Consider the following 13,400-nt stretch of genomic DNA (forward strand, 5'->3'; position numbering starts at 1 on the left):
AATGCAATAAACCCCAGGAGAAAGGCCCAGTTGTTTTGAAAGAAGAGGGGAAAGAAAGGATATGACTAAACAGCAAACACATTTTTGATTGATTTAGTCATGAAAATAATAGCTCCTTCCCCCTCTCCTCTCACATGTATGGGTTCTCTTAATTGCTGTTTGTATTTTGCATCAGGAATTAAAAATAACTGAGAAAAGGCAATGTTCAGGTACTCATAGCTCAGATTCCAGCTCCTTCCAGTCCCTGAGTGCATTGAACCTCCCCAGAGGTCACCCCCTTCCCACGAAGAAAGAAGACACAACAAAGAACATAACATTTATTGGAATAACTCGAGGGACAGAACATTTTGTAGCTCTGGGCTGGCAAATGAGGAGGCATTCCATGACATCAGAGTCCAAGGCCAGCAGCTGGGGTTCTGGGCATCTATCTTGTCCTAAAAAGAAAGTTGTTTTGGAGCATTAGAGGAAGAAAGAAACAATGTTCACCAAGAATGAACCTCAGGCATCCTCAGGCATCAGTGTTTGGCTTACTGGCAGTGAGACCTGCAGCTGAGTGCCTGTGCGCTATGGAGAGGCCAACTGGCAGCAGAGAACCTCCACACAGATTATCCTTAGCCAACCTCAACCCCACAGCACGGAAATGATGGACCAAAACATGGGAAGCAGTGATCTGGAGGGCAAATATGGCCAAGTCAGACATGAAGCCAAGGTAAGGACTGTTTCCAGAACAACAGTCCAGAGAACTTGACTTTGAGGGTGCTGGAGCCCTGGCCCAGGCTGCCCAGAAAGGTTGTGGAGCCTCCTTCTTGGCAAAGATGCCAACCCCACCTGGCCATTGTGGTGCTGGGCATGATGCTCTGGGTGCCCTGCTTTAGCAGGGGTGGGATGTGTGGATTAGATGATCTCCAGAGGTCCCTTCCAACCCAGACCATTCTATGATTCTGTGGTAAAGTTGACTCTGCTCATCACACCTTCAGGCACACGGCAGGGGGAGAGCTGTGTTGCCTTCACAGAGGGCTCATGTAGTCCACTGCACTTACACAGGATACAGAATTAACCAGGATGGAAAAGACCTTTGAGATCATCCAGTACAACCTATCACCCAACACCACCTAATCAACTAACCCATGGCACCAAGTGCCTCATCCAGGCTTTTCCTAAACACCTCCAGGGAGGGGGACTCCATTGACAGGCAAGGAAACTGGTGAGGGGCCTGGAGCACAGCCCTGGGAGGAGAGGCTGAGGGAGCTGGGGTTGCTTAGCCTGGAGAAGAGGAGGCTCAGGGGAGACCTTCTTGCTCTCTACATCTACCTGAAGAGAGGTTGTAGCCAGGTGGGGGTTGGTCTCTTCTCCCAGGCAGCCAGCACCAGAACAAGAGGGCACAGTCTCAAGCTGTGCCAGGGAAGGTTTAAGAGGTTCAGGCTGGATATTGGGAAGAAGTTCTTCATAGAAAGAGTGATTGGCCATGGAAATGTGCTGCCCAGGGAGGTGGTGGAGTCACCATCACTGGAGATCTTCAAGAAGAGCCTGGATGAGGCACTTAGTGCCATGGTCTCATTGATTGGATAGGGCTGGCTGATAGGTTGGACTGGATGATCTTGGAGGTCTCTTCCAACCTGGTTGATTCTCTGATTAGCCACTATGGCAGTGGGCTAGCCCAGACCTTTGGGATCAAAGCCTGGAAGTCAGTGTTGGAAAGCTGAGTCTGTGTATGTGTGTGTGTGTGCATGGTTGCATGGGTTAGTTGATTAGGTGGTGTTGGATGATAGGTTGGACACGATGATCTTGAGGGTCTCTTCCAACCTGGCTTATTCTGTTCCATTCTGTATGTGTTTTTGTGTCTGTGTCTGTGTGTGTGCACCTGTGTGTGTATGCATCTGTGTGTGTGTGTATGTGTTTGTGTGTGTGTGCATGTGTGTGTGTGTGCATGTGTGTGTGTGTGTATGTGTTTGTGTGTGTGTGCATGTGTTTGTGTGTGTGTGTATGTGTTTGTGTGTGTGTGCATGCGTTTGTGTGTGTTTTCAGAGAAGATAAATGGCTGCAGGGAAGAAAACTGGAGCAGAGTAAGGAAAGAAGCCCAGTCATCACTTTTAACCAGTGTCCATTCTGTTCAGTTATGCCTTGAACCAAAAGTCTCCCAAACCTGCCTGTGACTCCTACTTAACTGTTGAGCTAGTGAACACAATCAGAAGTCACCACACAACAGAGAGGTCTTGGTGGGCTGGGATAATGTCAGCTTCAACAGCAAAGTAAAACCAAACAACAAATAAAGTTAAGCAGAACCAAAAAAAGAAGGAAACCAAAATAACTCCAACCCAAAAGGCAACAAACAAAGCCCAGACCAACTCTGAGCGAAGCCACTGCCGCGGCAGGCCCTTTGCAGGGCGGACGGAGTGGGTTAAAGCCTCACCCCGGGTCAGACCTTTCCCAAGAGCCCAGCAGAGATCAATAATGGTGAACAGCAGCTGGAAACAGTGGGCACCTTTTCCAGGAATACAAAAATAAGCAGGGACCAGGAAGTGCTGGAAATAAAGCTCGGCTCATTTGCGATGGCGAGACAGAGATACCCTTAATGGCGCTGTGGTTTGGAGAACACTGCTGAATAAAGCCAGCGGATCTGCTGGACAAAGCCCACGTCTCTTTACTGGAAAAACCAAGCCATTTGTCAGGAGAGGCTGGGAAGGCAGATTTATGGAAGGCAAATACTGATCCTCCTTGTATAGGCTCAGCAACATAAATATACATCGCTCCTTCTGACCTTATTTTTCTTGCTCTTTAGTTTTTTGGCCCATTTTTTTCACTAGTCAGCTCAATTCTACCTCCTTGACTTGTTAGCAGAAGTCTAGGAGCAGGGACTTGTAGGTGGGCATGAGAAATATGCATCCTTTGATGTTTCCAGGCAAGGGTGAAGGAATGGGCACTTGTTCTTGGGAAATCAAATCCTTTTAGGGTGTACTGCTGGACTTAAAATAAAGCTGTCCAGAGTGCCCAGGCAGCTGGTGACCAGAAACTTCATCACTTTATTGGGCACTTGATAGGATCATAGAAGCAGAGAATTGTTGGCATTGGAAGGGACCTCGAGGATCAGCCAGTTCCAACCCCCCTGCCACGGGCAGGGACACCTCACATCACAGCAGGTTGCTCACAGCCACATCCAGCCTGGCTGCAAACACCTCCAGGCAGGAGGCTGCCACCACCTCCCTGGGCAACCTGTGCCAGGCTCTCACCACCCTCATGGGGAACAACTTCTTCCTCACATCCAATCTCAATCTCCCCACTTCTAGTTTTGCTCCATCCCCCCCAGTCCTATCACTCCCTGACACCCTCAAAAGTCCCTCCCCAGCTTTCTTGGAGCCCTCTGCAGGTACTGAAAGGCCACAATTAGGTCTCCTCAGAGCCTTCTCTTCTCCAGACTGCACAACCCCAACTCTCTCAGTCTGTCCTCACAGCAGAGCAGCTCCAGCCCTCTGCTCATCCTCATGGCCCTTCTCTGGACACCTTCCAGCACCCCCAGATCCTTCCTGGAACAGAGGCTCCAGAACTGGACCCAGAGCTCCAGCTGTGGTCTCAGCAGAGTGGAGCAGAGGGGCAGAATCCCCTCCCTGGCCGTGCTGGCTCTGCTTCTCTTGCTGCAGCCCAGGCTCTGCTTGGCTCTCTGGGCTGCAAGTGCTCACTGCTGGCTCCTGTTGAGTTTCTTATCCCCCAGCACCCCCAGGTCCTTTTCTTCAGGGCTGCTCTCAAGCCAGTCCCTGCCCAGCCTATAGCAATGCCTGGGATTGCCCTAACCCAGCTGCAGGACCTTGCACCTGGTCTTGGTGAAGCTCATGAGGTTGTCCTGAGGATGAAGAGAAGATTTTGCTCATTCTTGTCCTAGTTCTCTGTGCAGCATTATCTCTGTTTAATTAGTCATTCTTTAAGCTCTCTCAGTCACCAAACTCAAAAGAACAGGACATGCAAGGAGAGAAGAGGCTCACCTGGTGTTCAGTTAGCCATGATGTGCTTCACAAAAGCTGGAAAGAAGAGAAAACAGAAGGATCATTTATCAATGTCAGTGAACTCAGTAAGGTCCTGGGTGTCTCAGCTTGACTGTTGTTTAAATCCACTCTTCTTGCCTCCTCTGATGCAATGAACACCACATCACCTTTTAGAGAAGGTTGGAGACACCAGGAGCTAACTGCTTTGGAAGTGCTTGAGATCACAACACTCTCTGTAGCCAGTGGGAAGGAACAAGCAACTCAGTCAGGCCACAGCTTGCCCCAGCTGCCATTCTGCACTGGCTCTCCAAAGCCATGAGGAACTCTGGAGCCTCATCTCTCCAGGCTGTGAACACTTCAGCACATTTGTGCTAAGCCAAGGTGAGGGAGGTTCTCCTCCCCATCTACTCTGCCCTGGTGAGGCCACACCTGGAATATTGCATCCAGTGCTGGGCTCCCCAGCTCAAGAGGGACAGGGATCTGCTGGAGAGAGTCCAAGGGAGGGTTATGAGGGCACTGAAGGGGCTGCAGCACTGCCTGGTGAGGAGAGGCTGAGAGCCCTGGGGCTGTGCAGTCTGGAGAGGAGAAGCCTGAGAGGGGATTTGATCTATGTCTATCAATAGATGAGGGCTGGGGGTCAGGAGGGAGGGGACAGGCTCTGCTCAGCTGCACCCTGGGATAGGACAAGGGGCAAAGGATGGAAACTCCAGCACAGGAGGTTCCACCTCAACATCAGGAGGAACTTCTTCTCTGTGAGGCTCCCAGAGCCCTGGAGCAGGCTGCCCAGAGAGGTTGTGGAGTTTCCTTCTCTGGAGTTTTTCCAGCCCTGTCTGGATGTGTTCTGTGTGACCTGTGCTGGATTCCATGGTCCTGCTCTGACAGGGGGCTTGGACTCAATGATCTTTAGAGGTCCCTTCCAACCCCTGACATCCTGGGATCTGTGGTCCTGTGACATGGTTTAGTTTTAGTGGTGGGATTACGAGCTGTAGGTGAGTGGTTTGGACTTGATGGTCTCAAAGGTCTCTTCCCACCTCAATAGTTCTATGATTCTAAGGGGCATTGGAGGTGTCTTTGGAATGAACCTCCAGCATCCACAGACGGTCACCCAGTCTGGTGCTGTGACTGTTTATCTCCAGTGAACTCAAGCTCACAAACAAACACTATAAAGTGTTTCTCTTCTAACCCAAACAGCTCTGTGACTCTCAGGACACCAAAGGGGATGCTAAGGATAGCAGGATCTTGATTGGTCTAAAACTGGGAGGAGGACAAATGCTGCCTCAGATCTTCCACAGAGTTCCATTTTCTCAGGATGATTACAATAAAAGCTTCAAGCAGCCTGCCCAGACTGCTCAGACCGACCTTCATAGTTGATACAGCCATTGGCATCTTCCTGCCCAGCCATCAGCTTATCAACCTCCTCTTCAGTCAACCTCTCACCTGGGTGGAAAGCAAAACGTTGGTTCAGTACTTGAGCCCTTCAGGAAGCAAAGAACACAGCACTGAGTGAGAGAGGAGAGGGGGAGGTCTTCTCTTCAGTAAAAGAAAGTAAAAATCAAACAAAATAGATAAAATGGAATAAAATCAATTGAAAGAAATGAAATTAAGAGTAAATTAAAATCAAATAAAATAAAGTAAAAGAAAATTAAATTTAAATTAAATTAAAATAAAAAACAACAAACACATTAAAAATCAAATTAAAAAGTAAATAAAGAAAAATCAAAGAAAAATTAAATAAAAATAAAATAAAATAAAATAAAATAAAATAAAATAAAATAAAATAAATAAAATAAAGTAAATTAAATAAATAATAAAATGAAATAAAATGAAATAAAATAAAATAAAATAAAATAAAATAAAATAAAATAAAATAAAATAAAATAAAATAAAATAAAATAAAATAAAATTAAAATACATTAAATTAAATTAAATTAAGTTAAAACAAACCAAAATAAATTGCACTGGGAGTGGAGGTCTTCCCTCAGCCTCCTTTGCTCCAGGCTGAGCAACCCTCAACCTCTCCTGGCAGGACTTGTGCCCCAGGTGTTATTGAAGTCATTATTAAAGAAGTAATTAATAAACCATTACTTTTAGAAGAGGCCATTAATAAAGAGGTCATCAGGCAGAAGTCTTGCCCAATCACTTTCTCCATGAAGGTTACCCAACCAGGCAGAAGCTGTATGAGGAAGACCTCAGCAATGAACGGCTGAAGATGAGCCAGCAGTGTGCCCAGGTGGCCAAGAAGGCCAATGGCATCCTGGCCTGCATCAGGAACACTGTGGCCAGCAGGAGCAGGGAGGTCTTTGTGCCCTGTGCTCAGCACTGCTCAGGCCACACCTGGAGTCCTGTGTCCAGTTTTGGGCCCCTCAGGTTAGGAAAGATGTTGAGCTGCTGGAAGGTGTCCAGAGAAGGGCAACAAAGCTGGGGAGGGGTCTGGAGCACAGCCCTGGGAGGAGAGGCTGAGGGAGCTGGGGTTGCCTAGTCTGGAGAAGAGGAGGCTCAGGGGAGGCCTCATTGCTGTCTACAACTCCCTGAAGGGAGGTTGTAGCCAGGCTGGAGGTGAGGAAGAAATTCTTCCCAGCAAGAGAGATTGGCCATTGGGATGTGCTGCCCAGGGAGGTGGTGGAGTCACCATCACTGGAGGTGTTTAAAACCAGCCTGGATGAGGCCCTTGGTGCCATGGTTTAGTGGTCATGAGGTGTTGGGTGACAGGTTGGACTTGATGATGTTTGAGGTCTTTTCCAGCCTTATTGATCCTCTGATTCTCTGATGAGAGTGCTTGAGGAGAGCTTTGCCTTACCCAGCGTAGCCAGGACGTGGCGGAGCTCAGCCCCCATCACGGTGCCGTTGCCCTCCTTGTCGAACACACGCAGACCCTCCACAAAGTCCTCATAGGTGCCTGTGTCTTTTGTCTTGGCAATGTGCTGGAGCATGGGCAGGAAGGTCTCAAAGTCAATCATCTTGGAGGCCATTTCTGCCAAGACGCAGAGGGAAATGAATGTTGGGGTGGATTTGGGGAGAGCTGAGGACTCGCCTTGGGCTGTTCATCACAGGTAGGTGATAAGGGTAGATGAGTTGTGGCAGCAAATGCCAGCTCAAGGGGAGCAAAGAGCATGGAGCTATTCACAAGTACAGATGGAAGAAGGGACAGAGGGGAAAGAGGTCTAACAGTGAGAGAAATACAAGGATTTGGTAGGAAAATAGGGAGGTAGATAGGTAGGGAGGTAAAGCAGGGAGGTAGGTAAAATAAGTAGGTAGGTAAAGTAGGTGGGTAGTTAGGTAAATAGAGAGGGAAGGAAGGAGGGAGGGAGGGAGGGAAGGAGGGAGGGAGGGAGGGAAGGAGGGAGAAAGGGACAGATTGAGAGAGAGAGAGAAGGAGAGACAGAGATAGATAGATAGATAGATAGATAGATAGATAGATAGATAGATAGATAGATAGATAGATAGATAGATAGATAGATAGATGGATAGATTGATAGATAGGGGCTCCAGTACTCTCACATCAAAGAAGTTTCTCTTCGTATTCAGGTGGAACCTCCTGGGTTCCAGTCTGTGCCCACTGCCCCTTGTCCTGTGACTGGGCACCACTGACAAGAGTCTGGCCCCAGCCTCTTGCCCCCCATGCTCCCTTTAGCTCTTGCTGAGCACTGAGAAGATCTCTCAGGCTGCTTTTCTCCACAGCCCCAGGCCCCTCAGCCTTCCCTCCTCGCGGAGGTGCTGAGTGCTGCAGGGTGATATTACTCTGATCGTCACAGAGCTCCTAGCAGGGACTTCTGTGCAGCAAGCTGAGTCCTTGCAATCAGCCTGTCCCTTTCTTTCCTTGGATGCCTTCAAAACCTCTGTTTGTTTAGTAACCACATGTGAAGACCTGTCAGCAAAGCAATTTTCAAAGGCCAGAGCTTGTCACTGTGAAGCACATTGACGCACAGGGCCATTAAATTCATTCATTCTCCTAAATTTGAGGCAATTCTATTGACTGCAAGATCACTTTCCTCCCCCCCCCATTCACTTTTCTACTCCTGTCCTGCAGAGGCTGTTCCACATCCTTTGCTCTTCCACATCCTTTGCTCTTCCACAATTCATCTTTTCCATTGGAAACATGGAGACCTCAGCTGCTTCACAAACAGTTCCTGGAGTGAATTCTGTGGAATTCTATGGAATTCTATGTAAAGGTCACTCCAGGAACTGTTTGTGAAGCAGCTGAGGTCCTCCTGCCTCAACACAAACCCAGAGGACCTTTCTCAACACAAACCCAGAGGACTACACCAACCTTCTGGTTTGGGTCTGCCAAGCAGCTTCATGACCTCAGCCTGGGTGGGATTTTGCCCCAGGGCTCTCAAGACATCCCCACATTGGGCATATGTGATTTTCATCTCGGATTTAGGAGTCCTGTCGAAGAGGGAGAATGCTTCCTTGAATTCTGGAAGACAAGAAGATGAAAAGAAATTGATGTCGTGCTCAGAATCCCAAGGTGGTGTTGAGGGTCGGGAGGGACCTCTGGAGATCATCCAGTCCAACACCCACAGCAACTTGCCCAGGAGCACAATGGCCAGAGAAGGAGACTCCACAACCTCTCTGGGCAGCCTGGGACAGGCCTCCAGCACCCTCACAACAAACAACTTTCTCCTCCTGCTCAGGTGGAACCTCCTGGGTTCCAGTTTGTGCCCTCTGCCCCTTGTGCTGTCCCTGGGCACCACTCAGCAGAGCCTGGCCCCAGCCTCTTGCCCCCCCTGCTCCTTTTAGCTCTTGCTGAGCATTGCTCAGCTCCCCTCCAGGGCTGCTCTTCTCCAGGCTCAACAGTCCCAGTCAATAGTCAATGGATTGCTGCATTTAATGGGGTCAAGGGGAAGATCTGGAGGCATCCTTTGCTTTCCCTTTCTTTAATGGCACCCAGCTAAATTCCACTTGGAGAAGCCAGGTTGGATATGCCATGAGCTAAAGAAGCCAGGTCAGATCTCATGTGTGGAGATGCAATCACCCATTCCAGTTGGTTCACATCTGTCTGCTTTGCCCTGTGTGCCCATGCAGAGCTCTTCCTCTTGCAAGACAATCAGCTCCCCTCCACTACATCCTTCAGAACATATTTGTAAGTCTGCTCTTTTCTTCTGGCCTCATTATCCCCTCCCTCCTTCTTGTTCCTTTCTTCTCCTTCACTTACTTGCCTCTGTCCTTCCTGTTTTCAGCACTGCTTGTTTTGCTTCTCCTCCTTTCTCCCTCCCTTCTCCTTTCCAGCATTCCACTCATACCCTTCTTCCTCATCCAACACTTCAAATAATGATCCCTAGTTTCATCTCGAGCTGATTAACACTGCCCTTGTTTTCTTCTTGGCATTCTCCTCTTTGCTCTTTCTTTCTCTTTCCCCTGGCTCTTTGCCTCCTCTGGTTCTGGTGGGAGCCCAAGTCCCACGGCCAGCCCTCACTCCACCAGAGGGCAATAGTGGCTTTCCATGGGCTCCTCAGTGACAGTGGAGGGTGGCCAGGGTCCCACTCCCAGCCTTTTGATTTCCTGGGGGTCTGACCAGCTGAGATGGATCAGAAATACCCCTACCCCCCTCAGCCTCCCATCCACCTTACCTCCTCCCCAAGGCCAATTGCTCGAGCATCCTTCACACCACCTCCTGAAGCTTCACAATTCATCAGAGTTACTGAAAACTCTTTTTTTTTCCCCTCTCTCTTTATTTGATTTCATTTCAAATCAGCTGCAACTGCCTCTCTGTGGCTTTGGGCAGCCCAGTTTGTCAGTATACAGAAGCAACTTCTTTTTAATGTTCTCATCTACATTTGCTGGCTCAAGACAAGTTTCCATCAAAGCCATGAAACCAGCATGGCTCTGGTCTCCTTTGTCCTCCTGCTAGCCATTAGAGCCCTGGCAGAGGCAGTGTGTATTTTCATGTGCCTAATTGCTACTTACCTTCTCATCTTGAATAGCTTGTGTTCTTCTCCTTCCAGCAATTGAAGGGGGGGCTGGAAGAAGCCAGCAATCCAGTTTCATAAATATACATTGCCACAAGCAGGCAATTTCTCTGGGAGCTGTGGCAGGAGGACACATGAGGATGGGTGTGTTACACATGGCTTCACCCACAGAGCATTCCTTCTCCTGCTGGAAGTAACAATTTGGGGGTCTAACATAATCATGGATTCCTGCAGGGGAGGAAGCCTGGACCAGCAAAGCCTTGCTCCTTAGGGAAATGAAGGAGTTCAGAGTATTCTAGAAGACAGAGCTAGAAAGGACCTTGAGAGGGGAGGTTTAGGTTGGGTCTTAGGAAGCACTTCCTCATGGAAAGGGAATGTGCTGCCCAGGGAGATGGTGGAGTCACTGTCCCTGGAGGTGTTTAAGGAAGGATTGGATGTGGCACTGAGTGACAAGGTCTAGTGGATGTGGTGGTGTCAGGTCATAGAGCAGAATGGAATGGAATGGAATGGAATGGAATGGAATGGAATGGAATAGAATAGAATAGAATAGAATAGAATAGAATAGAATAGAATAGAATAGAATAGAATAGAATAGAATAGAATAGAATAGAATAGAATAATAGAATTAACCAGGTTGGAAAAGGGCTTTGAGATCATCCAGGCCAACCTATCACCCAGCACCATCTAATCAACTCAACCATGGCACCAAGTGCCTCAGCCAGGCTCTTCCTAAACACCTCCAGGGCTGGTGACTCCACCACCTCCCTGGGCAGCACCTGATGGTCTCAGAGGCCTATTCCAGCCTCCATAACTCTGCCATTCTGTGGTCATGGAGTGATAGGATGACAGGGGTTGGAAAGGCCCTCTGGAGATCACCGAGTCCAAGCCTGCTGCCAAAGCAGGATCACCTAGATGCTGCCTTACCTGTTTCTCATCCATCACCCAGGTTTCTGGGAGTGGCAAAGGGGCAGGTTCCCACAACTGAGCAGTTGTCTCAGTTCAGAGGTTGCTTTTGACATGCTGTTAGAAAATAGAAACTAAACCCATCAAGGTGGGGGGTGGGGGCTTGATAATCCCAAGGTGATGGCGGAAGTCTGGGGCTACAACATCACCACATTTGGTTAAGGCTCAGCAAATCCTTCCCTCTCCTTCTCTCCTCTCTGAATCAGCCTGATTGGATTCTCTATAATTTATATTTCTCTCTTTTTTTCCCCCCTTTTTCATGTAGTTAACCCATTTTCTGCTATCACCCCACATAGGCTCTACCAAGTTCTGCCAAGTGGTTAAAGACCAAAGCAAAACTCTACCAGATGTCCTACTCCAGCTATCAATTATCCCTGGGAAGCCAAAAGCAGGCTGGTAGCTGAGGATTAAATAAGCCCCAGAAGGGACAGCTGCAGTGGTTGGGTTCCCAGGACTTTCATGCATGAGGTTTCAGCATCAGTTTCTTGGGGCTGGGACAAAAGGTTTCAGCAACGAATGCTGATGTTTGGCTTTGAAAGAAGCAAAAGGGAACAGCCACAACCAACCTGCCACCGTGATCACTATTTGCTGGGCTCTGGGGGGCTCTCCCCAAACTCTAACACCTTAAATGCTGATTGAATACAGAGAAACGTTGACCAAAACAACAGGTTGGGTTGGGTTGGGTTTTCCCTCCTCAGGGGATTGATGGTTTGCAACTAGCATATATTTGACCCCAGGGTTTGAGGGGAGTGTGTTGGTTTCTTGTAGGCTTTTTGGTTTGGGATTTTTTTGTGTGCTGGTTTTGCCTCCTTGGCAGAGAAGCTGCAATTTTCTTTAATGGATTGAGTACCTAATCTGCATGGTGCATGATTTCCCACCCTTTTCTCCTGACCAACTCAGCAGAGGATTTGGAAGAGGGATGGAGAAGGAGCAAAGCCATTAATTAAAGAGCCTTCTCAAGAAGATATCTTCATAGCCCCCAGCAGTCTCTCTCCAGTACTGCCCTGCCTCTCCTGAACTGGGAAGCAAATAGCATCCTGGCCTGTACCAGCTATACTGTGGCCAGCAGTAGCAGGACCAAGGCAGGGGCTGTCCCCTGGGACTGGGCACTGGTGAAGCCAGACCTTGAGTCCTGGGGTCAGTTTTGGGTCCCTCACTCCAAGAAGGACATTGAGGATGTCCAGGGAAGGGAAACAAAGCTGGGAAGGGACAGGAGAACAGGGCTGGGGAGAAGCAGCTGAGGGAGCTGGGGGTGTTGAGCCTGGAGAAGAGGAGGCTGAGGGGAGACCTCAATGCTCTCTACAACTCCCCTGAATGGAGGCTGGAGCCAGCTGGGAGCTCATCTCTTCTCCCAAGCACCAAGTCACAGGAGGAGAGGAAATGTCCTCATGTTGTGCCAGAGGAGGTTTAGGTTGGACATGAGGAAAAACTTCTTTGCTGCAAGAGTGGTCAGGGATTGAAACAGGCTGCCCAGGGAGGTGCTGGAGTCACTATGCCTGGAGGTATTCAAGGAACTTGACCATTGCACTTTGGTGGTGTTCCATCCACATCAGGACTCGATGATCTTGTCCAACCCAAATGATCCTATGATTCTGGCATCCAGTACCTCACCCACCTTCACCCCAGCACTTCCCAGCACCTCCCAGTGATGAGGTTTACTGTGTACAGAAAAGAAACCTCTTCCTCACCTTCAATCTGATCAGGAGTGAATTCAACCTGGAAGAGACAAAGAATACAAGCCAGGTCAGATCAGGAGGGGGAAAAAATGAAGTAAGTAAGAAGAGCACTGAGTTAATCTCTGTGTTATGGTTCTGGGGGGTTGTGAGGTCCATGAAAGGCATTTCCAGGTATCTTCTGCAGATATCTTCCTTTCCCTTCTGACTTAAGAGCAGAAAGCACCACAAATCCACTGCTGAATTTGGAAGTTAGGGCTCAACACTACTCCTGCAGCTGCTGAAAATCAGGAAACTATTTCCAGGTCTGCCCTGTTCAAACCTTACCTCAAGTACCTCATCCAAGAGACCTGTGTCCAGTTCTGGGCTCCTCAGGTTAGGTAATATGTTGAGATGCTGGAAGGTGTCCAGAGAAGGGCAACAAAGCTGGGGAGGGGTCTGGAGCACAGCCCTGTGAGGAGAGGCTGAGGGAGCTGGGGTTGCTTAGCCTGGAGAAGAGGAGGCTCAGGGGAGACCTTCTTGCTCTCTCCAACTCCCTGCAGGGAGGTTGTAGCCAGGTGGGGGTTGGTCTCCCAGGCAAGCAGCACCAGAACAAGAGGACACAGTCTCAAGCTGTGCCAGGGGAAGTTTAGGCTGGATGATAGGAAGAAGTTCCTTATAGTAAGAGAGATTGGCCATGGGAATGTGCTGCCCAGGGAGGTGGTGGAGTCACCATCACTGGAGGTGTTTAGGAAGAGCCTGGCTGAGGCCCTTGGTGCCATGGTTGAGTTGATCAGATGGTGTTGGGTGATAGGTTGGACTGGATGATCTCAAAGGTCTTTTCCAACCTGGTTAATTCTATTCTATTCTATTCTATTCTATTCTATTCTATTCTATTCTAT

At 48.8% G+C, this 13,400-nt stretch overlaps 1 protein-coding gene across 1 annotated transcript; it reads right to left on the bottom strand.

Annotated features, from left to right (window-relative positions):
- Positions 1-303: 303 nt before the first annotated feature.
- Positions 304-12,627, bottom strand: LOC137461657 (myosin light chain 1, cardiac muscle). Its single transcript, XM_068171330.1, has 6 exons — positions 12,535-12,627; positions 8,242-8,391; positions 6,772-6,945; positions 5,334-5,411; positions 3,975-4,010; positions 304-434 (listed from the first exon to the last, which is right to left on the bottom strand). Exons 2-5 carry the CDS (start codon positions 8,342-8,344, stop codon positions 3,982-3,984), a joined length of 384 nt encoding a protein of 127 aa, XP_068027431.1. The 5' UTR covers positions 8,345-8,391; positions 12,535-12,627; the 3' UTR covers positions 304-434; positions 3,975-3,981.
- Positions 12,628-13,400: the final 773 nt, after the last annotated feature.

The sequence above is a fragment of the Melanerpes formicivorus genome, unplaced genomic scaffold, assembly GCF_026170545.1.
Source record: "Melanerpes formicivorus ecotype bairdi unplaced genomic scaffold, bMelFor1.0.p_v2 SCAF_2792, whole genome shotgun sequence".
Taxonomy (NCBI): domain Eukaryota; kingdom Metazoa; phylum Chordata; class Aves; order Piciformes; family Picidae; genus Melanerpes; species Melanerpes formicivorus.

What these genes read in the sequence shown, in the direction of transcription:
- LOC137461657 (XM_068171330.1), bottom strand. Translation starts at nt 8,344, where the DNA reads ATGAAAATCACATATGCCCAATGTGGGGATGTCTTGAGAGCCCTGGGG. An exon ending in TGGCAGACCCAAACCAGAAG is followed by an intron (nt 6,946 to 8,241) that starts GTTGGTGTAGTC and finishes GCGTCTTGGCAG; the next exon opens with AAATGGCCTCCAAGATGATT. An exon ending in CCACGTCCTGGCTACGCTGG is followed by an intron (nt 5,412 to 6,771) that starts GTAAGGCAAAGC and finishes CTTTCCACCCAG; the next exon opens with GTGAGAGGTTGACTGAAGAG.